The following is a 21,008-nucleotide window of genomic DNA, read 5'->3' as shown; positions in this document are numbered from 1 at the left end:
AACAGCACGGCACAGAATACATAAAACACAAATCAAAATATCAAGTGTCTCATATGGTGAAGCGTCACGTCCCAACTTCCAGGTCACATGGTGGGGAGTGTGTCAAGGCAAGAGTCTCCATTGTCCAGCCGTCAAAGTTCAGACTGTACGTTTGACAGGGACATTGTTCGTCATACACGGTGGTGTTGTGGTAGCTGGCAACAGCGGTGGATTTGCCACCTAGCTCTGTTTCGTCGTCTTTAATAAGCACATATGTGGGGTCAGATTATTATGTTGAGGGGCTTAGTAAGACCAAGCTGAACTGACCCTCGAGGGAACAACGTCTTTCAGAGCCGATACCACCTGAGTCCTCAGATGTCTAAGAATCTTCAAGGATCATCCTCAAGCATCATCCTCATAAACCACTATACCTTTGGTCATTCAAGCTGTAATGAAGCCATTTCATTAAAATATACTCTTTAATTTTTTTCTTACTTTTATTTTTTATTAAAAAAATCACTATAGAATTTTTTTACGCGGATGATACAATGCTTTGCCTTAGGGTTCAACCAATATGGATTTTTTTAAGGCTGATATAAATGTAGGTATATTTGGATTGAAGCTGCGAGTGGCCAATATTCAACATGTTTTAATTTGACCATTTTTATGCCAAAAAAAGCTGGTTTCATTGCAGGTTTTGCAGACTGCCACCCCTGAATTTCCTTATAAAATCCTCCCTCACCATACTGGAATGATTCCTCTAGTCCTCCATCTGATACAAGAATAATTATCATAAAGAAATAGTCCTAGAGACTATTCTATGTTCCACGAAGAATCTCCATCATATCAATTGTGGACCACACACATGTGGCTAATATGTGATATTTATGTATAAGAAAAGATCAATATCGGCAGCCCTATATGTCAATCTAACCCTACATGGGAGTGGTGTTTCCATTGATGTCTACTGCATGATCACATCAGGTTCAATGTTAAAGAGCAGGTCATCGTTGTCCCTCCTGACCTCCAGCAGCAGGGCTGTCTCCTCCTGCAGCGCCCCCTGGAGGTCTGCTGTGGTCAAAAGGGGTCGGCCGTTCAGTTTCACAATAATATCTCCATCCCTGATACCACCCCTAGGAGAAAGAAAGAATATCAGAAAGAAATGAACAAAATACTTCTGCTTTTCAAGTAACACTGGGTATTAACAAATGGTAATGAAAACCTACTTTTGTGCAGGTGAGTGAGGCACCACTTCATGGACGTAGATCCCACTGGCAACATCGGGGAAGTCTGGGTTCTGCTGTTTTAGCTCTTCAACCAACCTGGAACCAACACATTGAGTGATGAGAATTTTTTAAGCCTGATACGAATCGTACATTTTTTTCTGGACTGAAACTGTTAAACTGTTAAACTGTTAATTTGTGGATGATATTCACTATCTTTAAATGTGGACTTTTCATGCCAGGTAAATAAATAAATAAAAATCCAAAAATATCAGGATGAAAAGGCCTCTCCCACTGGACACAAAAAAATCTCAAATGTGACCCAGGATAATACTGATCACACAAAAAACACACACAAAAGGAACTATCAAAATCAGTTCAAACTCAGACCATTGGACTTACGCTGGTGTGATGGTCAGCATCCTTATTCCAATGAAGCGCTTCTTTATTGACCTCACATCTGCAAAGAGTCTCCAGTTAGTCATCACATATTCGCTTGGAAACCCACTCCATTAGCCTGGCGAATCACACATTCACTTAAAAAATGAGCAATTCAGAAGGTTAGCTATTCTACTATGATGTCTTGGTTGAAAAAACGGGCCAATCAATTTGGCTGATTGGCCATCGCCCCAAAATGGATGATGTAGTTATAGACACTGCTTGGGCCACAGAATGGTTATTCTGTCTCAATATGAGGTTGCCACTTCATTGTTTCTTTTATCTGGGGACATACTGTGTGACTTTTAGGTCCAATAACAGTTGGGAGCTTGAGCTGGAGAAAAATACAGGCATTGTGGAAAGAAAATCAATCTACTGTATGTTCATTTTGGATGTCTATAGTGTCAGCGTACATGTCAGAGTGTGTGTGTGTGTGTGTGTGTGGCGCCCACCTTTGCTGTGCTTGTCCAGTGACTCATTAAGAAAGCGAGTGATCCTGTCTGAAGGAATGGCGAAGGATATTCCTGCTGCAACCTTCAGGGTGTTGATGCCGATCACCTCTCCGTCCTTAAACGCAAAGGTACAGCAGGACAGGCTCATGTTTTTTTTTTTTTTTTTGTATTTATGTTTTAGCCTTTTAGATGATAGTTTTCTCTAAAACAGTAGGAAAATCTCATATTCCTGCAATACCAGCACTATAAAGGCAAGAAAAATACAGGAGTCACATTATCCAGATGATATGTAGACAATAGAATCCAAAGCCTTACCAAATTGACGAGAGGCCCTCCTGAATTCCCATACTGTAAAAAAAAAAAAAAAAAAGTCATCACATTTATACAGCATATATGTATCTGAGTGTACACGTCCATTCTTGTCTTGGCATGCCAGGCCTCTAAATTCACTCACCTCAAAATGTCATGCAAAACTGCACTTTATGTAACACCACCTCATTCATTCTAAATAATTTATTAAACATCAGATTAGGGTTAGGGTTTGGACTGAATGTGAATTGAATATCCAGCCCTGGTGTGTTTATGTCACACCTGAGGCCATGCTGTTAAACTGAATCATCATGACTGTGATTCAGTCGTCGGCACAAGCACTGAAGATAACCACAATTCAAGTTCCATTTTTATATCAGTAATTTCAGTCCTGCTAAAATTTTGAAATTGCACTTCTGCTTGAATAGGACATTTTGGTGCACTTAGCAGTCTAGTTGTGTTCTCACATTGATAATGGCGTCTGTCTGGATGTAGTCCATGTCAGAGTCCCTGATGCCCAGCTCCTTGCCGTCTCTCTGGGCGGTGCTGACGATGCCGGTGGTGACGGTGTTCTGCAGGGCGAAGGGGCTGCCGATCGCAACCACAAACTCCCCCGGCCTGAGGTCTGCACTGTGGCCGAGCAGCAATACAGGTAGCTTTGTCTGAGAGAAAACAAGCAGGAAAATACTACTAGAAAATACTGTTCAGCTCTCTCATGTCAATTCATGAACTCATCTAGGGTACTAAATTAGCACCTGCAACCTGCTGCAAAACAAATCTACCTACGGGTACAAATAAAGTCACCTGAACCTGCTCATTATTACATTTATTATTGCATGTATTGAATTTGTGTAGTGACACAAGAAAAGGCCCCTGTGGGTACAGAGACAGCAAACAGTGAAGACAAAATAGAAATGCCTAAGAAAAGAAGATTATGTCATGAAAGGTGCTGAGAGGATAAGAGGGGAAAAGAACAAAACATGACGATGCGGGGTCCACTTTGCCAAAATTAGATGTCAGATAAGGACTAGTTCAACTGATTTGTCATGGGGACAAATAAACTTCACTTGACTACTTTCAAAAATGTGAAGAAAAATTATAAATGTAATTATTGAAAAGAAAAGTGTCTGGTAAAAATGTGTGTGGCTATTAAAATTTGGGTGTCCACCAGACACTGCGGCAGGCGGACCAAAGAGTTAATTCGCCACTCTTATCACAGCTCTTAAAACGCTTAGACAAAGAAAAAATGAAATTGTTTGTGACCTGAAAATAAACAGGAAAGGAAAAGGGCAGACAAAATAGAAGGAAATAAGAGGGACACAATGAAAAAAGAGAGGGGTTGAGGAGGTGAGGGGAAGGGGAGGAAAAGAACGGTGCTGAGTGGAAACACATGGCCCACTAGACAGATGGTGTGACAGAGAAAGAGAAGGAATGAGCTGAAATCGGTCTGTTTAGGATTTCTCTAAGGTGGAGTGTTTTGGCTTGTATTTCTCTGCATCTCACTCCTCCCGGTCTCTGCTTTCCCCCACGTTGAATACATCATGATGGAATTAGAAAAACATTGAGTCACATTTTATTTGGAAGATCCGATATAGACACAAAATGCACATGTTAAATGAAGTGTCACTTGCCTATTTGGCACATCTCCACAGACTGAAGCCATCATCAGACAATCTAATAAACAAACTGCTATATGTGTCTAAACTCAGCTATGACTTGGGCTGGGAACTTACATAACCTCATTCAGAAATCCCCTTATTACCCCTGAGATGGTATGATTTGTACACCTGGGCTCCCCCCAGGGTGTGGAGCGCCACGCCCTATTAACACTACTATAAACCTGGACACATGACACAGACTGTAAACATGAGTTGAGTCTCCTGACCTTGGTGAAATTCCCATCCAAAGAGTCATTACCCTGCGTGAATTCCTCCCTCTGTTCTAACAATGAGCCTCACCAGACGTTCAGAGGGAGCACAAGAGTTGTGTCAATAGCAAAAGGAACAATATGTGGACTTTGTGTTTTTGGCTGGGGTGAGGTGTCATGTCTGTATTCATCCACAAAGCAGGAGAGTGTGTCTCCGTCTACTGCAGCCTGGGATCGTAACAATAGACAATGTGTCTGTCCTGGCAGTGTGTGATACTGTAAACCCCCTGTTCTTACGTACCAGTTGCACAACAGACATGCAATTAATGCAAGAGGTCGGCCCCCGTTCTTTGTCTAGGCAAACTGACTAGCCACATGTGCACAGCATGATGGGATATGTGGTGATGCAAACTGTCTCAGCACGAGAGCCAATCACATTTCAGACAGAAATGAAACCAAATTACATTTTTTAAAAATTAAAAATTTCCTGCTGACTTGATGAGAAAATCACATTGTGATGTGGACTCACCTGTGGATTGATTTTGATGGTAGCGATGTCTGACTTTTTGTCAATGTCCTTAATGCTGGCTTCATACACGTCACCATTATGCATCTGGACCTTTAGGAAAGAAAGGAAATGTCTTGTCAAGGCACATCTAAGACATAAAACCTCAAGTAAAGGAAAGGTCATAGTTTAGGGCTTTACTAATTTCAATCAAACTACAGTTATATAAGCACAAATCAAGCATCTGTACATTGTCTATGGACAGGGTTTGTCCTCAAACTGGAGAGGAAAGACAAACACGCAGTGAACAAATGGTTTGGATTTGGCTTGCATTTGGTTGTGAAAGACAGATGCTGATATTGCGATTTGGCGAGGTTCCCAGTCTGCCACAATCCCCAGTGAGGACAAATCACAGGCGGATAGATAAAATTTGTTAGTGTTCTTCAAAAAAGTTCTCAACAAAACCCTTCAACCCCAGGTGCTGTGGATTATGGTGGTTATTTGTGTGATTCAGGAGACTGCCATATAATTTCGGTTCTACTTCACACTGGAATAACACCTTTTCCACTCAAATATCCGATTGTTCATAGAAAGCCGATATCCGCCTGACTCGATGAGTAAGATCCATACATTAGCAATCGGCGTATCTTGTGGATAAGACAGTTGTTTGTTTTGGAACATAAAAGTATTGAACACTCTGGCTGACAAGGAATAGATTTATTTTAAAATGAAGCATCTCTCTGAGGACGCTGAGTTTATGTACCTTGAGGTGCTGTCGACCGGACACTGGCGTGGTGCTGGAGACAACGTGGGCGTTAGTGACGATCAGGCCGGTATCGGACATGACAAAACCAGAGCCACTGGACAGAGGGACGTTCCGACCAAACAGAGGATGCCTGGGAGGTAAAGGTCAAATTAGTGTACGTTCAGAAGCTTCATAGTAATTTAAAGAGGACAACAGACATGAGGTAGAATCCAGAGCTTTAAATGATACTTCATAATACTGAATACATAATTGGAGCACCAATCTACTATTGTCTTGGTCGATCATGAGGAACCTTCACTAGACAACCACCCTAACTCCACTGCTCCAAGGCACACATTCACACACGCATTTAATCATTACCTGAGGAAGAGCTCGATGTGGACCACAGCTGGAGCAATCTTCTCCACCACGTCGGCAATGAAGTTGAACTTGTAACGGGGACTGGAAGGATGTGAGGGACCTATACTAGCAAGAAGAATTATGCATGTTAATAGCAATCCAACAGGCAATGCTCATTAACATGCAAACTTTGTACATAAGATTTGAAAGAAATAAACTTGTGTACAATCTAACCATAACATGGGCACAATTTTATAAGTTCAAGAGCTTCAAATATCAACTTGACAGCGCAATAAAAGTCAATTGTGCATATGAATTAGGATTTTGTGATCTCCATGTAGTTATTTTGTGCACACAATTTAGTATATAGTGCAAACAAAATAACATTTAAAAAATTCTGTGGCCTCTCCAGAGCTTTTTAGTGTTGTGTTATTCTTGTAAAGCACTTTGGAACACCATGTACCCTTACCTTGCTTCAAAAAGCAATTATTTTCTTTCTAGGTTAAAGTTCATATACTTTTTTGAGGATCTTTGAGGATTTTTGAAGTTTGGCTTGTCTTTTATCATGGCTTGTGGAGGAGCTTAACTGATTCACATCAGTTGTACTTGTCTTTGACCAAAATAACTATGAACTTTCTAATCTAAGCCTTTCATTTTTGAAACCAGACCAATGAACAGAGTAGCATCCTTGATGCTAGAAATAACCTGGCCATAATTGCTTTCTATTTCTATGTGAGAGTGTGTGTGTGTGTGTGTGTGTGTGTGTGTGTGTGTGTGTGTGTGTGTGTACGTTTAATGATGCAAAGATCCAAGGATGTCTTACAGCTGCCCAGAGACCAAATGCCAATTTTTTTCTGTGTTGAAACCACCGGCAAAACTGTTTTTAGACCAAACAAGTGATTTTCCCCTCAGGTGACCGCGGTTTCCCTCTGGCTCCTGGTCAGTCACATGTGGTGGTGGCACTGATCTAGAAACAGTCTGAGAAACATGTGGTTCTCATTTCAGACGCTGAGGGCAAATCTAGAAATTCAGACTGAGATCAGTTTCCAAGGCACCTCAGAGGACCAAGGCCTCACAGCTGCAGACTCATGTTTAGCTGGCACTGATGTGGGATCCTCTTGCACTGCCCTAGAATGTATTTTGACCAAACCTAAGACTGAGCTTGGAATAGTTTTATCCCCCCCCAGGCATAAAAAATAAATCATTGTGAATGAACTGAATGCGTATGTAGGTGAAACAGCAGAGGACAAAACAGATCAAAGCACTTCCTCATGGACCTTGGACTCTATGGCCTCAGATAGTAAGACTTCACTAAGTCATTGAGTCAGTTTTAACACTCCACTGCTCATCAGTAAACTTGCACTATAAATACATCTAAATAATTCAGAGCTGATCTAAAAGTTAATTGGCGTGATTGCTATGTGTTTTAGAGGAAAAGAGTGGAAAGCAATTTTACAAGAAAGTCTATCAAATGGGCCATTCAATTATCAGATAAAATCTTAAGACTACTGGTCAACTAAGGGATACATGCATATATATGCAGCCTTAGGATTGTGCAGTGAACTCACCCTGGGTGAGCCACTGGCCTGGAGCCACTATGAATAATGATGTCTGCTAGACTGGAAGTAAGTACTTCAAGTAATTGTCCAACAGGGAAATGCAATTGCAGCAGAATCGAAACTCAAAAGAAAAAAAGAGTTTGTCCATTCAGTATAGCTACTATCTTTCGCCCAAGATGCAACATTGTCACCAGCAAGACAGCAGCTAAAGGAGATGAGTTTCCCCCTAGAATCTACATCACATCAAATACTGGTCTTTTATTAGGCCTTGGTGGTTATTAGGCCTTGGTGGGCAGATAAAGCTATTTGCAATTGCATTTAGTGATGATTGTGCGATTAGCTTACTCAGTACTCTTTAGGAAGTGTGTTTGTGTTACAATGATGTAAATAAAATTCTTAACCAGTTTTACCCTGCCAACCCTTTGGGTGAGTCTGTCATTACTCTGCGGTCAAAGCCAGTCAAAGCCACAGAACTTTATTTCAAATTGTAGAAGAGATCCCAAAGTTCCCAAAGATACCAAATATGCCCTGCCGCATTCCAGAGAAATGTGTATAAAATGACCCAAGTCATCCAGATATTTCCTATTTGATGTAATGCTGCAGTCATAAAAAGTCATAAAAAATGGCAGCTTAGGTTGAAGTAACTCAGTATAAGCTGGAACAAAAGACCACCACAGATTGTCCAGTTCACTTGCAGTCAGAGATATTTCATAACAATGTTTCGGTACAGAGACCTTCATCAAATAACATGATGATGGTCTCTGTACCGAAACATTGTTATGAAATATCTCTGACTGCAAGTGAACTAGACAATGTGGTGGAGTCTGTTCCTCTGTCTTTGTTGACCTATGGTCTTCTCCTGAGTACCTGTCGATCCGTAGGTGTGCAAACAACTCAGCAAAAGCATGACACTGCTTCAATGAATCGGCAGATACAGAATATGTAGGTGATATTGTTGTACAATATGGAACGATAAGGGGTAAGGGGTAATTTAATGGGAAATAAGGGTTTCAGCGGCTAGTGAATAAGACAAAAAAAACTCTGCAGTCATAGCTCAAGCAGCAGATGTGTGGAAAATGCATGAACTGGCAGTTCGGTGCACTCTCAGTGAATCTGAACCTCAAATACCCTTAGTGATGTGGGAATATAAAAATCGAGAGGATCACACTGCTAACATATACAGCAGGGCATCATGTTGTACACCCGTCCATACACAGCCTCACATCCTTACCATTATTATGTAACCCAAGGACTGAGAGCAGCAGGAGTCCTAATATTTTTCAGGGCACCGGGATTAATTTTGGTCTCCAGTCCTTTCGATCCCAGAAGATTCAACCACGATGGTTAAGAAGAGCAATATACTTAATCTGTTGAAAGACATCCAATTATTCTGTCATGAGAAGTATAGTATCTACATTTTTTCCCTCTGAGCTCACTAGTCCAATTTCTGAAATGGTATGTTGCCTCATAGCCATGAGACAATGAGAGATGGGATAAAATGGAATATTAATGATTTCCACTGGGACATTGAGCCACTGCAAGAGAGTATAGCGTAGAAAATGCCAGGTAGTGAACAGGACGTGACAGTCATCGTATCCCACTACCCATCTGAAAAACCTTTGTATTTAGAAGCTCAATTGCAAAGTAAGTGAATCTCACCCCTCTGCGGTCGACTACCCAAGCGTTAACAAAAGCACCTGATGGCTCAAACTTGGCAATACGCTTGGAAAACCAAGAGGAGCTGCCAGGGCTGAGTGGTAACAGCCCGCACTGGGCAACCACTGAGGATGACTTAAGCGACGTCTCTTCAATAAGGATTGAGTCACATTGTAATTTAACAGTCAGCTGCGTGCTGCCGGGCCAAGCTTTGCCTTTGAGGAAACTCTAGGAAATGCGGTTTGGTTGCTTTAGACTGGAGAAGAGCTGACATTACCAGAAGACAAGAGCAAGCAAACCAAAGGCTGAGGACATGGGTTAAAGACTTGACCCAACAATTACTCTGAAACACACTTGAAAAGCTTCCATGTCTTATTCCATGACCTTCCAATATTGTTAAATGATCATTACACTTAATACAAAAGCTACAAAATAAATATATACATTAAAAAAATAAAAAATAAAGGCAGAATGTGTGCTACACAAAGTTTTGGGTCAACCTGAAAAATGATTACCATACAATTACTACAAAATGATCAAAAACATCTATAAAGAAAAAAAAAAATGATTAAAAAAAAAAAAAAAACTGAAAATGACCCTTGATAGTCTTCCACTGTTAAACCCGTTATGTTCAATTTTCCAGGAGCTTCTTCATAATGAAGTGCTATAATTTACTTTTTTGGACAACTCACTTTCACCCAACCTGTCTTGTCTACTTGTACTTCAGCTTTAGCCATTTCCTACACTTCCCAGAATGCCTCTTAGTAATCCCCAGAGGAGGGGAGTGAACTGTCAGACCATAGTAGGCGTACGGCCATACAAGAGCTCATTCAGCTCCAAGTTTTATGTGTCAGAAGGTCTTTATTTTGTCTGGGTCAGTGATGGCAGCCACACCCTTCACTCCAAACACAACATGTCTGCTGCACTGCATTCTGGTCAGTGGAGAAATTGGTGTCACTTCCTCTTTGACGGTGGATTTCTTCCTGTATAATTGGCAGGGATTATGTAGGAGAGGTATGAAACTCCAAATGGCTTAAAATCTCTCCTCTAGGATTCATCCTACACTCTGGATAATTAATTATATCAGGTTTGACCAGGTATTGACATGACTTAGAAAAATACATCTAACGACAAAATGGACCCAGAAAGGTTTGTCATCAAAAACACAGGTTTTTTAAATTTTGATTATGACTTGAATGAGCACATAAAATACATCACTTCCTGTGCACCAGAGCATTTCTTTCGCAGAATATGCTCCAGGTGTTTAGAACAGCAGATGTCAGTGCTTTGATGAACTGATTATAGGCTGATACACTTCAACGTTATAGCAATACAATGGACATTTATTTCTCCACAGGAAAATGGTTCTAAAATGGTTCTTTAAAAGACTGTATGGTTCCATGAGGAACCATGAACTAAAGATCCATTTAATTTATGGTTCCTCATAAAAAAAACCCTCAAAGAACCTTTTGGGTTTTCTTTAATGATCCATTTAAAGAAATGCTTCCTTAAAGATCCATGGTCTGAAAAGTTCTTTGAGGAACCACAAAAGGTGCTCCAATAAGCTCTTTCAGACTAGAGGAACATACAGGGTTTACTAACTCTTAGCTTATGTCAATTCAACATTTTTGTTGGTGGTGCGAATACAAACAGAAAAAAGCCTTGAAGGTATGTAGTTCCCCGTAAGTAGTTCCTCTCAAGGAGTCCCAGGAATTGTTTGGTCCACCAGAACCGTATGGCATCACTGTGAGGAACTGTTTCCAACTGGCATCTTTATTTTTCTGTGTGTAGAAAAATGCTTTAAGTAAAATATCACTCTTCTACTTTTGCTTTTTGTCACAAAAAAAAAAAAAAAAAAGGGTCAAAGACAAGTCAAACCCCAGCTAGAGGAAAACCCTATTGTGATAATTGGTCAATTAGGCAAATTATCTAAATTAAATTAAATTCACTATAATGTAATGAACATAATGATTCACAACAATGGAGAGATTAGGGAGTGAAAACCTAGAGATTAGTCAACCACACAGTATATTCTTAGTCTACCACTCCCTGTAAGTTAATGACACAGTCTGTGTGTGTGTGTGTGTGTGTGTGTGTGTGTGTGTGTGTGTGTGCGTGTGTGTGTGTGTGTGTGTGTGTGTGTGTGTGTTATTCTAACCCAGACAAAATAAAAGCCCCTCTGATCAAAGAGAAGTGTAAATAGCCTCTGCCACAACGCTGGCCTGAAGGGACTTCCTGCTTCCTCAGTTTAAGTCTGTCCATGGGGATGCATGCGTGTTTGTGTTTGTGTTTGTGAGTGTCTATGAAGTGCAATATCCTGACCTGTACTGTCTATTTAAAAATTACCTGTGATATCTGAACTCAGCATATGCTTAAGCAAGCCCTCTGCAGCAGCAGACAATTGATCAGCCTGAAAATGTCATTAAAGCACACTGTGTGTGTGGTTTAGGAAGTTGTTAACCCCCTGAGTGTGTCTGTTTCGGTGTGGACTGTGGTGATGACTGCAGCAGTCAGTGTAACAGTGGTCTGTTTCATCCATCAGTCTTTTTTGTACTTTTTGGAGTAATGCAAGTGAGGACAGAATTGGATCCCCCTTCTTAGTACACAATATGTCATCCCTGTGGCTGCAATAGAAATGGCCCAATCTCTGACTGTGTGTTGTATGTTGAACGCTGTGTTGAAACACTGCTTGCTGCTTCCTGACTTCGCTGATCATTCTTTGGAATAATTCAGAACATTATCAGGGAGATGACTCTCCATTTTACTTCCTCAACATTTAAGTGATTCACTCTAGAACCAGTTCATGAGAGCCTTTGTATTGATGTTTACACAGGAAGTGAGTTTTATTTCTGGTTAGTTAGTTCGACTTCAGCAGAAAGTCCAAGGAAACAGAAGTCACGTAATCCACTGCGCTGCATTCTGTAAGCCCCAAGAAACTGTAACCTTTACATATCAAATATCAAATGTTCCACAGCGAGTTCAGACATTGTAAATTGCTGCTGTGGGGAAAAGTAATGGAAAAGAGGAATATTATCTCTTATAAATCTCTCACCTCTTTCTCTTTGCTATCTTCGGTTACAGTTGTGATAATGTGCTACAAACACTCTGGAACGGGTGAAAAATAGTGGAGAGGAGTGGAGAAGGAGGAGGAGGAGAAGTGCCACCTCAAGGCAGGAACATGCATGAAAAAGTCCCACAGGAAATGAGGAACATTCTACATAAAAGTCGACAGGATGAAGAGCGTAAACCAACAAGTGCTGGCCTCATCCAGAGGATGCTAGATGTGTGTGTGGGAAGGGGGATGGCTTTCAATCTGTGTCTCTGTGGCTGCATTATGGTTTGACTGATAATTCTGTTTTAAGGTGCCAGTATTATTGGACTGGAGCTGTAAATATATTTTGTGCCAATATATTGTATACAGTACTCTCTTTAAAGGGATAGTTCACTCATTTTGAAAAATTTGTAAAATGATGATAAAGTGGATTAAGGCTTTTATTTTCATGAATGACTTTTTTTAAAACATGAAATAATAACATCTTTTTTCAAATCAGCGAACTGTTCCTCTACATTTGACACTTTTTATGACAAAATAATTGATATATACGATGGGACCATCATCGGACACTACACAGGATTGTGGTACTCCTACTACTTTTACCATTCACACTGCTAGTAATAATAGCGGTATTGGTAAAACTTACTATTGCCACTAACGCTATTGTCTCTACTACTAGAACTACTACTACTGTGACTAGTTAAAAAAAAAAAATCATGCATACTTGTGTGTAATCTAATGAAAATGTGTCATGAGAACCCAATCACATTTAGGACTTCCAATGTACAACCACTGAGCAGTTCTACAGTAAATATGTAATCAGTCAAACTGCACTGAATCCATCATAAAGGAGTAAAGTGATGAAAAAATACTAAAACACCAATATCTGCCCTATTTACTGGTCTAAACCAAGTGTGAATTACAGTGAGGGTCGGATTGGAGTTTATAGGGTGAGACTGCTGTGGGGCATGGAGCTGAACTCCCTCCCCTCCCCATCCTGTCCTTAATGGGAAAAACATTAAAGTGGCTGACCACACACCAGTGCCAAGGGGGAATCTCCACTGGGGGAAACACACACTCACACTGTTTAAAGGATTTATCATTTAAGGGAGCCGGAGTCCCAGACTGCTCTCCACTTTTCATCTCCAGTCTGACATGTTAATGTTTACAAAGCAAGGCCTGACTGAACTCGTCAGTATTTGAACATGGGGAGCCTGTTGTCTTCTGTTAGGGTGGTGATGGTGCTGGGTTTATAAGCCAATCACACAGACAACATGTTGCTGGAGGTGTGGTTTAATGGTGCTGTCCATTCTGTTCCAAATGACTGGCTCAGCCAGGCTGTTAAAGCTGCACCTGCCCTCTAAACGCTGTTTACTGCTCCTTGTAAACATGACTCTGCTGTGCCAGCCAGCGCTTATTAATTTGGATTTATAGAAGTATTCAAAGAGTTTAGAAAACCCAAAGGCAGGTCACTTGGATTCAGGGGACCTCATTCAACTCTTTAAATAAATAAAAATAAATAAATAAATACAATTAAATCACTGTGTATTATTATTTACTTATCCCTTTCCACACTGGTCACATCATGGTTTATCTTAGTAGAACCACATTCATTTATTGCATGACTCCTTCCCAAGTTTAACCTCTCTTTGCTTATTTGTACAGCACATTTTCTTCTTTCACTAAACAACACCGTTATGGGCAATGATGGGAGGTATAGCTGGAAGTATGCACCGATTCTATACAGTGAAATTTGATTTCAAGGGCTGCTCAGTGGAAAGGTCCTAGTGCAGTGCCAAAGAAAGTTAGTTTTATATTAGAGGGGTGCTGTGCAGATTATATTGGCTTTTCAAAAAAACAATAGCTTCACCACTGTTTAACTCAGACCAACTCAAACCAACTCTGTTAAGTTTGTTTACATCCCTTATAATATTTTCACCATTTACTTTACCCAGTTTGGCTGCAAAGGTTATTGGTCCAAACTTTTAATTCTCGAATGCCAATGTAAAACTAACTTTACTATGGTAGCCGAATTTACCAGAGGAACATATCAATACATAAAAAGTCTTCAGTGACGCTCTACTAGCTGTGTAAGCTTGTCTGTAAGCAAGGGTGCACCAACTTCACACTCTTTTGAATGGTGTTCTGCGTGGATCAGCACCCAGCGGGGCGAGTGGCGGTCCATCTTACCTATGCTGGTTTCACACGGTCCTTTCTGCAGCTGGCTGATGCCGGGCAGTCCCTGCTGCAGAGCCTTCCTGCTGGTCGCCTTCAGCTGGCACACGTTGCCGTACGTCTTCCCGTCACTGCCGCAAACTTCATGGCCAAACTTGCACTGGCAGATGCCCTTGGCCAGACGCTTGCCCGCCGGGTGTTTGCACTCCAGTCCGTCCCCGCAGGGCAGGTCGTCCTTGCGGCCGCAGGGCTCTCCTTCCCCCTGGGCGCACACCAGGCAGCAGTTGCAGCGGTCCGGCACATAGCCGCTGGGACAGCTGGGGCTCGGACAGGTACTCACGTCGCACCGCGTCGGACACTTCGCCTTCGGCTCTGCGCTGACAAACCCCTTGAGGTAAAGCAAAACGATTGCACACAGTAGGGTTTGCATGTTTTTCACTGGAGGATGCTGAGAGGATACAACGAAGGAGGGCAGGATGAGGAGTTTACGCGGAGATCATAGCTCGGCACTTTGACGCATCACTTTCCTGAGACCTCACAGAGGGGATTTCTCATAAATGACAAGCAGCTGGTGTACAGTTGGTATTGCAGAATAGTCTGCATCAAAATACACCAACGAGTGCACGTTTTAAATAATAGTAATACTAACAATAACAATAAAATAAGAAAAAAAAAAATCACAATGGCTCCTAAACACGCGCGTAACTGCGTCCAAGCCAGAGTGGAGAGAGTCTCAGTAGTTGTGGAACCGAGCTGTCTTTCTCTTCTTTATCTTTTCTCTCACCAAAACTGAGGGAAGAGTCAGCTGGCTATCAGTCTCTTTTTGTCAGGGTCTGCCCACTGGAGCCGGGCTGGACAGGGGGAGGAGGTCTGGGGAGCAGCTGCAGCCCTGGAGGCGTGGTGTTGGAGCTCACTGGCTCCTCCATCATCTTGAGTGCATGAACTCCATGTCTCACTGCCATGCATGACCTCACAATCAGACTGACTTCAAAAATCACATTCTTACAAGGCCGGATTTACCATGGTGGCATGGGGTGACGGCTGCCACCCTAAAAATAGGCTTTGCCACCCCAGCTGCCACCACAATTTGGGCAGACTAAAGGAAAAAAATGTTGTCACTGCTTGTAAATTCACACGACTGGAGCTCCACTGTCTGAGTGCAAGTGAAAGCGACTTGAAATTGCAGCATGCATTTTTCAGAGCAATTTCACCAGTGATACAACCATATTTAGGTCATATTTATAATGGTTATCTATCTGCCACCCTGTAAAATTTCCCCATAAATATTTCTCTTGATCCGTCCCTGCATCCATACACATGACACAAGTGGCAGCAGGGAGGTTTGGTGACAGTGCTGCCTTCAAGTGTCACTGACTAATTCTTTCCATTTATTATTGATCCACTTTTGGCAAATAATTGTGGCAAAATGCCTTTCTTTATCTTTTTTTTAAATTTATTTATTTATTTTTTTGCTTTTGAAGGTTCATTTGTGGCATTTTTTAACTGATTTTCTCAAAGTCCGTGCCACACTGATCACTTTTTGGGTGGTTTATGTGAGTCCTGTGCTTGAACACCATACCTACTCTGTCTAAGATCACCCGTCTTCACCTGAAGTGTTCATGAGCAAAACATTGAGCCAATACACTCAGAAAAGGAGGACTCTGTCCGAGCAATCAGAGACAGAGAGTAGCAAATGGGACATGGGTTTATATGAGAATATCAGAGATTATTACTTTAAGTTCTGGAGTCCCAGAGAAATGTTGAAATGATTTGGGACGTTGGTGCTCATGACTGCGTCATTCATCCACACAGGTCTCCAGACAGGCAGTCAGGGCCACGTGCTTTGCTGCTTTTTTTCTGTCTTGTCAAAACATTAAGTAATTCATTCTTCCCCCCAGACTTGGGATATGAGGACATGCTTTCATTACAGTCCCCTTGTAAGGACAATTTAACATGACCAGACCGTGCCCTCCCTCGCTCTCTCTCCCTCTCACTCTCTCTCTGTCTCTCTAAACCAGGTACCTAATAGTTTAATTAAAGTAAGTGATTTTATAAAGCTTTTGCACCATCTAGTGGCTGTTGCCATCTGTGTCTGTATACAGACTCAAGTGAGTTTTATGCTAACTAGCATTTTATTTCATATATAGAGGCAATATTTTTACCTCAGCATTTTCCCCAGAACAAAACCAAGAGACTAAACTGACTCGGCTATTTTGAAAAACGGGCATTTGAGCAACCAAATTATTAAGTATTCCACTTTTAAAGGAATACATCAGTTAGATTCATAGTAGATTGTCCCGTTCATCAAGTCAGCTGTCAAGTGATGAGAATATTTTGCTTATGAATAGAACAATGTGTTAGATTTATCTGCCTCTAATGTTTACAAGGCAGAATATAACAAAATAGATTCCAACTGTTTGTTACCCATTAATAAAAAGCATGTTTATGAGTATCCCATTTCAGTCTTTGACTCGGGTAAAATTCTACACATTGTACCTTTAAATCTGTTCTTTGGATGAAGAGTATGAGGAAGAGTTCAGCTGTCTGCAAAGCCTAATACAGGACACACTGTCAGAAATGGGTCAGAGTAGTGCAACGGCGTATATGGGCCATTATAAAGGAAAAACAATTACGGAGGTAATATTCCGAGAGAAAAACTCAGAGTTTCCAAGATTAAAGTCATAAATTTACAAGAAAAAACTTGGAATAATTATTTTCTCATACTTATCTTTCTTGTACTCTTATAAAGGAAGCACATGGCTTGACTTTGCGAGGTTGGATCTGCCTCACTCTGCAGACGCTGCTGCTCGCCATGTATGAGGCCTGCAGCTGATCACCTCATCAGATTCTACTTTGCAATGGGGTTTAGTAAGAAGGAAATCCTGCTGATTTTAGCCCAGAATCACAAGATTGTTTTCTTCTGAATCGGCCCAAGTCACAACAATGTCTCTTTAAAGTCCAGATGCTGATGAGAAGATTGTGATTCTGGCCTAAATGGCCCTAATACGCCATTGTATAGTGGAATGCACAGACTGTGCAGCAACAAGTAGGGATGCATGCCTGATTTTGACTTATAACAACTTATTTAATCTAGCAAAAGTCATTGCATGCTACTTTGCCCTGAGCACATCCTAACACTAGCATCTAACTTAACCTAACCTCTAATGCTAAAGCTCATCGTAAACCCTAAACCCTAAACCCTAAAGGACACGAGGGCAGAATGACCTCATTTCACCAAAATGTTTAAACTTTCAAAGTCTAAAACTGGTTCTCACAAGGATAGTATGCACACACACACACACACACTGCAGATGTGAACCTGTTTTTAATGCATGCGCTCCTCTGGCAGGCTGACATTCATAAAGAGAAATGGGCCTCTGGACTGGGCCTTCCCACGGATGAAAGACAGTCCAGGTTTGTTTGGGTAGACAAGAGGGGTGTCGACCAAGTCATATGTATTTAACTGGACCGTGGGTGTGTTTATTTGAAATAGCGCCATCAGTCATTTGAGAAAACACAGGCCTCCTTGTTCACCAGGAATACACACAATTTCTGGTGTTAATGGAGGGACGCAGGCGGCACTCGGCGATATTTGTCCGGGTTAACATTCTTCTCCTGTGTTTATCTGATGCAAAGCAATGTGACGCATTTAATCAAATATCCCTTATGAAAAACAACTGTAACAAGCCAATTTTAAAAATTTCACTATACTCTAGGAACACTAAGAACAAATTCAATAAGGTGACTATAAACTTGAATACAATGGTTAGGAATATAACTAATAATACCAGCAAGTGTAATAAGGTCACTATAAACGTACAATAGAGATTATCACACCATAGGGACTAATAAGAGAATTATGAGAATATTAGTGAAACCACAGGATATAAAAATAATACAAAATCCAATAACATCACTATTGCTTTACTACTGAGTACGACAGACACAACTTTAGAAATAGCATAAGAATATTATAGTGATTTTTTTTTTTTTAATTAGGGACTTGGCATCTAATTGGAGAAAAAAAAACTCTGAATCTCCATTTTCATTACCATGTACACACACACATACACACTCATCACTTTCATGACATATGTATGGTGGAAACAGTGTGCTGATTTAGCAGTCAAGGCAACGTCAGCTGCTATATGCGGAGCAATTTCCATCTGAGGCCAAATTCTTTGTGCGGAGTGCACTATGGGTCATTAGGGCCTCTGCCTTCACAGGAAGAACCCATCATTCTGTGGTGAGCTTTGCTTCCTCTGCCCAGACAGCAGACCTGTATTTGCTCCTGTGCAGATTTAAAACGTTGTAATTTCTAAAACCTGGGCCAGAAACAACGTTTTTTTGAATGGAGTTGTATGTAGACACAGATGTATTGTACGCAGCTAAGCAGTTGTAATAGTCTCCCTCCATACCAAGGGGGTAGTTTAAAGCAAAACTTTGGAGCATGCCTTGTTGTGTAGTTACATCGGTGTGACATGAGTGGCGAAATATCCCCATTTGTCGCTCTGTGCTCCCATTCAACTCCATTCACTTCCACAAAAACAACAAGAAAACAACAAGAACCAGTGCCTGTTTCTGTGCAATCATAATTATTTGTGAAAGTACTCTCAGGTGGTTTGTTCCTGGCACGAGGCTACAAGGTGGAAGTTGCAGACACCATCCACTTTCCAACTCAAACAGGAAAACAGCGAGAAAAAAAGTCATTGAAGTTCCTCAAAAAATGGGTTTGGAAGTTGTTACTTTGGAATAATGGGCTTTGTTCACAATCATTTATTTGCTTTAAGTGTTATTTCGGGAGCTGTCTGCCATACTATGGAAGTGAATGAAAGACAGAAATACAGTATTGTGGATTAGAAGTGGCATGTGCACTCATGTAATGCCCAGGTAAGTATACAAGCCAACACTTTACAAAAGTTCCATTTTGTTTAGGTCTGATTTTAGGTGGATGAAAGTTTGGTTTGTTTACTACAAGTGCATGTTCTCTTTGCACAAGAATCACAAGTTGAGCTGGGAACCCAAATGAAACTCCTGGGACACGGTGAGAAGGGTTCATGTAAAACAAACCTGTGAGGGTGAGTGAAACCTGCCCTCATTTTGATTCAACAAACACTTAAATCTGAAGGGAATCTGATATCCTGAGAAGGTATGGTCAGTGGATCATTCAGCTATGCTGAAACACTGCAGAAAAATAGGTTTTAAGTTACACCAAAGATGAATGATATTCATACAGGACAAATAGCCAAGGATGGTTTATGTGATGCATCTTGGATTTCACTCCCTCTCTGGTTGAAGCCACATATATAAATACAGTCTGAGGCTGGATGCTGAGCTAGTCAGTTATTCATCAGCTTGAGCCAAGAGCAACAGAAACTGAAGCTGTAAGCCTGTTATCATGACCTCATCGGCCAGCGTTCATTTACTCTGTCCCTGTCACTCCCTCCATGCGCAGCATCCAGACACTGGGAGAGCTTTACCATCAACTGTGTGAAGGCTGAAGCCCCTTTAAAGTCCTGTCGAGCTGGAAATTCAACTCCAAATTAATAATAATTTGGTGGAAAAATGATAACACAATTGATCATTGGCTGTTTAAAGCGAACATCTCCCCAGGGACTATTTTCCCTCGTGGAGGGAGCATTTCAAGTTATCAAAACAGTGCTGCCGCTTTAAGGTAAACTAACGTGGAGGACTTTATTACGGTGATGGAATACTGTCCCAAAAAGTTCATTTTCATATCATAGTGGAATGAATGGAGACCAATGGCTGGATGAAAGGGAGGAAAATGGCATCAGAGTTATAAAATAGGGCTGCTTGCTTTGGGAAAAGATTAGCAGAAACGTTAGGTATATCTTTGGTAGATATACTAAACATGAAATCACTGTTATGGTCCTTTAAATGCTTATATTTGGTGTGAATTCATATTTTCAGGACAGTAGGTGGTTGACTTCCCCTAGTGGGCAACAGGCAGAGCAGAGAGTATAAAAAGAAGAGAGCTCTGGAGGATAATTTGACTGATGTATGCTACCAGTATTCAGTTTTTATTAATATCTGGTCCAGTCAGTCTCATTCATTCAACACTGAGTTTCAGTCGGACCAACATTTTGCAAAAATACATACATTTGAAAGGAAATGAAGTAGTGTAGAGATGATTGGTGCTCTTTGGAAGAAGAGAGCTGAGCAAACAGAGCAAAACAAGAATCAAAGCCCTTCCTCAGCAACTCCTTCTACTACAAATGAGAAGACCTTTGTTCATTTGGCTTTTACATCTTGAAAGGCAAAAAGTCCACCTTGGCTTTTTCCAGCTTGCAGTCTGCTGAGACACATCTATGAAACCCAGCACAGGACCACATCCTCACTCTTAAAATGGCACTTGACAAGCTCTGAGAGAAGAAGAAAATCAACTCCTCTTGGATGAGAATGAATGTAAGAGAATGCAAACATTTGAAATTAAATCCAAAATACCCTTTCTTTTTCTAAATGGTAGTGATGATTTAAGTATGTTCCCACAATGGTACAGAAATGATTAAATGTGAATGATTTCCTATACAGGTTCTAATTCCTATGTCTTGCTATATTATTGCATATATGGTATATATTTATTGTGTGTGCACCTTTGTCTCATAGATTTAAATCTTCATTTTTTCATTCTTAGGCACTGATCTTTCTGACAATAAGATGCGTT

General features: G+C 40.9%; 1 protein-coding gene across 1 annotated transcript; it reads right to left on the bottom strand.

The window, feature by feature from the left end:
• Window positions 1-926: 926 nt before the first annotated feature.
• Window positions 927-15,252, bottom strand: htra3b (HtrA serine peptidase 3b). Its single transcript, XM_030075764.1, has 11 exons — window positions 15,165-15,252; window positions 14,339-14,761; window positions 5,900-5,999; window positions 5,537-5,669; window positions 4,798-4,887; window positions 2,869-3,063; window positions 2,408-2,440; window positions 2,093-2,207; window positions 1,605-1,662; window positions 1,206-1,301; window positions 927-1,112 (listed from the first exon to the last, which is right to left on the bottom strand). Exons 1-11 carry the CDS (start codon window positions 15,250-15,252, stop codon window positions 944-946), a joined length of 1,500 nt encoding a protein of 499 aa, XP_029931624.1. The 3' UTR covers window positions 927-943.
• Window positions 15,253-21,008: the final 5,756 nt, after the last annotated feature.

The sequence above is a fragment of the Myripristis murdjan genome, chromosome 18 (genome assembly GCF_902150065.1).
Source record: "Myripristis murdjan chromosome 18, fMyrMur1.1, whole genome shotgun sequence".
NCBI classification, from domain to species: domain Eukaryota; kingdom Metazoa; phylum Chordata; class Actinopteri; order Holocentriformes; family Holocentridae; genus Myripristis; species Myripristis murdjan.
This window is presented reverse-complemented; position numbering and strand designations above follow the sequence as displayed.